This window comes from Castanea sativa, chromosome 7, assembly GCF_040712315.1.
Source record: "Castanea sativa cultivar Marrone di Chiusa Pesio chromosome 7, ASM4071231v1".
NCBI lineage: Eukaryota > Viridiplantae > Streptophyta > Magnoliopsida > Fagales > Fagaceae > Castanea > Castanea sativa.
In genome coordinates this window covers 13254694-13261089 of record NC_134019.1, presented here as the reverse complement: position 1 = coordinate 13261089, position 6396 = coordinate 13254694, and the positions used below count along the sequence as shown (strand labels likewise).

The 6396-nt window shown below is 34.3% G+C and overlaps 1 protein-coding gene across 1 annotated transcript; it reads right to left on the bottom strand.

The window, feature by feature from the left end:
* Positions 1-2298: 2298 nt before the first annotated feature.
* LOC142642464 (sulfiredoxin, chloroplastic/mitochondrial) lies at positions 2299-6396 on the bottom strand. The gene is made up of 5 exons (XM_075816824.1): positions 6238-6396; positions 5919-6085; positions 2985-3018; positions 2664-2757; positions 2299-2581 (listed from the first exon to the last, which is right to left on the bottom strand). Exons 1-5 carry the CDS (start codon positions 6302-6304, stop codon positions 2566-2568), a joined length of 378 nt encoding a protein of 125 aa, XP_075672939.1. The 5' UTR covers positions 6305-6396; the 3' UTR covers positions 2299-2565.

The following is a 6396-nucleotide window of genomic DNA, read 5'->3' as shown; positions in this document are numbered from 1 at the left end:
TCCACTCCAAGTATGCTTCTGGATCATTTTTCCCTTGGAATGTGGGTATCTTCATTTTTATGTTTCCTAGGTTTCTATCAGTCCCATCTTGCCATCTTGGATCTCTTCGGAAACCTCCACCACGCCTTTCTCTCCTTGGCACAAACCTGCCTTCATTGTTCAGTGAAGCTTGATCTTCTTCATCTTCAAACTCATCCTCGTGGTAGTCATCAGAATCATTCATGTGAGAACGCCTTTCTTGCCTTCTAGCATTAGGGCCTCTTTGGGGACGCTCCTCACGCAAAGTAGCAATAACAGTGTCTTGTCTATCCATCCGATCCCGAATCTCATTAAACACCACATTCATGCGTTCAAATTGTTGTTGCATAGCCTGTAAAATGATGGACGACTCCTCCCCTCCTTCCCTATTTGATGTTTCACACCTGAAAGACATACTTTTGAAACAACAGAGAATTGTTAGAAATAATTCCTCACAACACTCCCTCACGTGTTTGCACTGAAATTATGTCACTCCCACTCGTGTTTCACTCTTAAATTGGCTTTTTCCCGATATTAGTCTCACACTCTCTTGCCTTTTTCCACTCGTTGCTTCGCCTTTTCAGTTCTGCAAAGAACTAACAAACTTGATCAAGAAATTCAACTTGTAGTGTTAAAACAAATACCAATGGCAAGAAAATATGAAAGAAACACTAAATCAAAGGAAGAAATACCAAATCAAAGGAAGAAGACAAAAGAAAACAATATTGTGGTCTAAGAGAACTGAAACTACAAATAATTTTTTTTTTTTTTTTTTTTTAAGATGTCTTTTTTTTTTAACGTTTTTTTTTTTGTTTTTTTTTTTTTTTTTTTTTTTTTTGTAAACTGGGTGCACGATTTTAACCTAGTGCACTTCAACAAAAACAAAAAAAATAAGAACGATGAATGAAGAACACAACAAAAACAGGATAGGATGATAACAGGAAACAAAAGATAAAGGGATAGAAAACTGATTTTAGAACCTGTGCTTTGATACCAAATGATGCGAACCTCAATCGACACGCTTTGAGACCCAACAAAAATATTGGAATATTTAACCCAGGAAAGCTAAAATTCAGATTTATGATAGAAACCCTGACCCAACGTTTATAATCGAAACGCGAACCAAAGGTATAAATTGACCTTGACCCAATGATTATAAAGAATCACGAACCAAAGGTATAAATTTTGAACGCCACAAGGAAGAATCCTTGATAAGTTCACAGTTCTTGAAGAACCAAAAGAGAGCAAAGCCTCACATTTTGTGAATTTTATTCAACAATAATCTTCTGAAAAACGTTTACAGACTTCAGAGCCTATTTAAGGACTCCACAAAACTTGACAGACAAGAAAATATATTCTGAAATAACTCCTAATTGATACCTTACCATATCAGGAATCAAGTTTGACCTAAAAAGCATTAAATGCACCTAAAAACAAGGAAAATACCTAAAAAACGTACTAAATAATAAAACCCTAAATAAAAGCTGATTTGGTCTGAAATTAGCAGATCCAAAATAGGAAAAAATCTGCCTTAACTGATACAGATGGAAAGTCAATCAGCCATTAATTCATGCCATAAATCACTCCCAATTAAGTCAGATCAGCCCTAAATAGCTTGAATTAAATTTACTACACTTTCATCTTCCTTTGGGCCAAGCTTGGAACATCCTGCGTTAGAATCAGCCCAAATCTCTTGAATCAGCCCATTAAGTGCTCCTTGGATCTTCTTGGATCTTGCTCTTGTAATAGGCCCAACTGGAACATGCAATGGATCCTTGAATGCTTGTTGATTCTCATCACCCAAAGTAAAAAAACCATTGGGAGGGGGTAGTCTTCCCAAAAAGGCAACCCATAGATTAAATTTTAGTATAAAACCTTTATACCTAGACCATATAACCCGTAGATTAACTTACAACATAAACCTTCTACTATTTCAGAACCTTTGAACTCTTCTATATATGAATGCCTTCACGAATGATGCATCTATGTTCATGACTGGAACATCCGACCAACTCCAAGAATTTCTTGAAGCTTTACTTCACAACATCTAGTCTATGATAACACTGTGACTTCAGTCTTGATCACCAATCTTAAAGGATACTGTCATTAGATATACTTGAATTTTGGTATGATGCTGCAATAGAGAGGAATAGGGTTTAGATCTTATTTGTGTGGCAAATAGCTCTCTGCCACTAGTCATCCCAAATGTGTTATTACAATTTACTAGAATGGCATTAGTCTTCGTTTTGAAAAAAAAAAAAAAAAGGGACAAAGAAGAGATATTTGCATTACACCTTTTATTTTATAATTTTCGTAGCTGACAAAATACAACAAGATTTTTTTTTTTTTATCACAATCAGAAGCTTATTTTCAAGCAAACTTCCTCTAAGATCGGGTAAATTGGCAAAATTACGTATTAAAACATCCATACACACAAAGATATATAGACTATCTGGTTATTGTTGCAGTATGATTTCCTAGTTTACATAGAGCTAATTAATTGAGCTAAAGTTGCAAATTCGCTCTGAAAAGACAAGCCGCTAAATGTCAGCGCAGGTGATGCCTACAAGATGAAAAAGGAGACTTAAAAATGTTTCTCAACAGATATTAAATCCAAGATAAGACAATCACTGGGTAAAATAAACCTTAGAGTTTCTTTTGTTCCACGTCGAACTTTGCAACGGATTTTTGGGAGCCCTAGGCGCTGATGAGCCTCATATCGATGGCAACCAGAGAAACCTACAGAAAAATAAAGAAGATAATCATGAGCTTTGATCATGGCAAAACAAACGAAAGGCTTTGATATTTACACATCCAAATCAGACTCTACTATCCTGTTCTTTCAAGTAGCTGTGAAAGTGATTTGTAGAGAAGAATTTAAATGAACAAGGGGGTAATAGCTCTTCACGTAGAATTACTTATCAAAAAAAAAAACTCTTCACAGAGAATTTAGATTAAACACCTACCATAGTAAACTCCATCAACCTCAAGAACATCAATCTGCATTGTTAAAAAGACAGTAGGTCAAATAAAATAGAGTTGGCATCATATGACTGTTTTTGTGTATGTGTATGTGTATGTGTATGTGTATGTAACGGTTGTAACCACCATTTATTTTTTCGATCAAATGAATGTACATTCAGACAGATCATAGATCCTTATCATAGCTTTTTTTATATATCAAGAGAAACCAAAACATTTTGGAATACAGGAATAACAAGAACACATTGCAATTATGTTCATATCTTAACTGATCAGAAAGGGTCACAGTTTAAAGTAAGGCAATCATGCACATATTCCTCCTTAAAATAGTTTTACTACTTGTTTATCTAAGGGCACAGTTGCACAATTTAAAATTGGAATGCTTCCAACTGTTATTTTTAGCATTGAAAAATTTGTTAACCCCCAATGTGCAACAGTTGGACAAGATGAGGCATCAAGGCATAAACACCATGAAAAAAAATAGAAGCTACCTCACCTTTTGATCTATCACAAGCTCTATATGGATGTTCTTATTACTAATTTCATTTATACAAATTCCATGCCCCCCTCCCCCCTCCTCCCCAACCAAAAAGAAAAGAAAATAAAGAAACCTACATTTTCTACAGAGAAAAAAAATGAATATGTTGATCTAAAGGGTCACTCTCTCAAGTGAGGAAATTATGCACATATTCCAACATAAAAAAAAAAAAAAAAAGTTTACTTGTTTATTTAAGGGCACAGTTCCACGTGAATCCACAAATACTTAACAATATTTTTTGATAAGTAAAAATACTTAACAATTTTCCAAGTACAATTGCTCCTGAGCAAAACTCAAAAACATTTGAGCAAATTTTTTTGAGATTCATTTCATATAGCGGAAGGTCTTTCATTCATCCCGATAGGCAACTTATATTAGCTTGGGAAGTGCTATTGGAAGTTGCCACATCAGCTAGGAACAGTCGAGAAAAACTAAATAAGAACATTGTACTCTTAGCACGTGCACAAGGTCTACAAAAATATGTAAAGAAGTGATGTATAAAACTTATTATCATAATGGCAAACTTATTGCAATTTTCACTTCTCTGCCAATATCCAACAATCTGACAAACCTAAAAGTTTCTGTGCAGCAATACTAATTCAGTAATTCTAAAAGAGAGTTATACAAATTCGAAAAATCATATTGAATGGAAAGCAAAATTATATGTTGGTCCTAGGGAGCCTTTGGATGTCTCAAAGAAATTTTATAGCTATCGCCATGACTTAGTCTTAGGTTTGAAGTCTCCTAAAGAGCAACCACTGTCTTCTCCTGTTAAAGCCTAAGCAATTTCTTTATTCTTGTTATGCCAATATATTCACTCAGTTACGTAACTAGAAAATTTAAGAGAACTTTCCTAACAGTGTGTTGTGAATGTGTAGCATTATATTTTGCAAAATGGTCGGGAAACCACAAATGCTTGATGGTATTGTTGGCCCTAAGAAAAGGTAAGGTCTTTTTTTTTTGGCCAAACTCTATTCAATATTCAATTTTCAGTATCACATTTCTCGACCAGCAATGTCATGGTTTGCAAACCATCATCCCAAATGACAATGTCATCACTCTTTCAGTCTTGAGTCAAAAACACAATGACCATCTTTCGTCAAATTAATCTCAAGATTGAAAAATGAACCAATTGATTGTAGCCTAAAATCACCACAACCAATCTATTAATTCAAAATGTTCCCTCACGGCTCACATAATAAACTAAAAGTGTGGTCTATTTCATTTTATTGTCATGAGGAGGAGAGTAGGAATCCATAGACATCTGGATTCCCTTGACTATTAGCAATCAAACATGAGAATCCTCTAGAATTCTAAAGAATTTTAAAAGATCACCTAAACCAATCGTCAGAGTAGAGTTTTAGAAATACATAACATTTGTAAAATGACTCCCTAAACCTAACTATTGTGAGAATATGGATTCCCATTTAAAGAAGTGGGTATCTACATTCTCATGCCTTGAGAAAGTTTACTTTTTTGAAGTCATAATAACACATACACTTTACAACCTTTTGACTAACAAAAAATATAAATCTTTTCTACTCCAATGCAAACTCTCATCTATACACTTCACTCCCTTCCCAATTGTAACACTGTTGGAACTTTGTGCTTCTACCATAGGGAGGTTGCTCTTCCAGTGAATGTAAATTTGTCTTAATCTATTATATTGTCTGTGCTTTATTTTCTAATGAAATCTTATTTAGTACCTATGAGCAATATTTTCATATCTTATTCAGCACCTACAATTTATTTGAGGTTTAGGGGCGTGGCTGATACATAAATATGTGGATTGGGAACCATTCAATGTCACATATACATGTTATATTCTTGTAGATAAAATGATAAATACACTTGACAATGTGTTTACAAACCTAAAAATATTTTGGAAAAAATAAAGAATTCTTAGGGACACAGTCATTCATAACATTATTCATCACTGCTACATGGCTTATTGCGATCTAATGAACATCACTTTCACCCTTGGTCTATCATTGACACACCTTATATTATTCCCTAATCACAATAGGCCATGTCAACTACTGCTAAAGTTGTTTCCTTATACTTAATTGAAATTTGGGTACCGGAGTCATATTGGATTCACCTAAAATACATGTAGATCTCAGGTAGCTAATCAAATTTAACCAAAAAAACAAAAACAAAAACAAACAAACAAACAAACAAAGCTTATTCATTTTCCTTAAGCTTCTAGTAGTGAAGTCTTCCACCACTCAAGCATGACTTTTAATTGACCAAATTCTACTAAAATTCCCATTCATTTTCTCGCATACCAAACAAAGCTTAAAAAAAAAACCCAGTATTTTAAAAAAATTAAAATGCAAAAGAAACCCAGATAAAGAAAACTAAATAGTAATATACTGACAGGTACTTGGAGGCCAATTTCTTGGATACTACCCATGAGTTCCTTAACTTTGTGAGGATCATTAGCTCTGGTTCTCATCAATGGCCTTCTTATCTTATCAAGCGGCAGCTCCACTATCACTGGGCCCCCATTCCCTCCACTCTGGGACCCACTCACCGATGCCCCTCCTGCACTGTAAACCATTTTAGAGATCATAATAAAAAATAAAAAATAAAAAACTAAAAAACTAAAAACAAAAACCAGAGAGAAACAGAGCATTCATACTCGTACTCTAAAAAGAGAAAAGAATAAAGCTGTTAGTTTATCAATATCTTTGTACCGTTAGATGAAGCAGAAATAGGGAAGGTTCTCAGGGTCTTTGGGAATTGCAATACAAAGTTCGCCATTTTTTTTTTTTTTCGTGTTCCGTACTTTCAATTGTGGTTGTCCTCTGTTTTTGTGAAGAGATATAGAAACAGTACAAAGTGAGGAATAACTA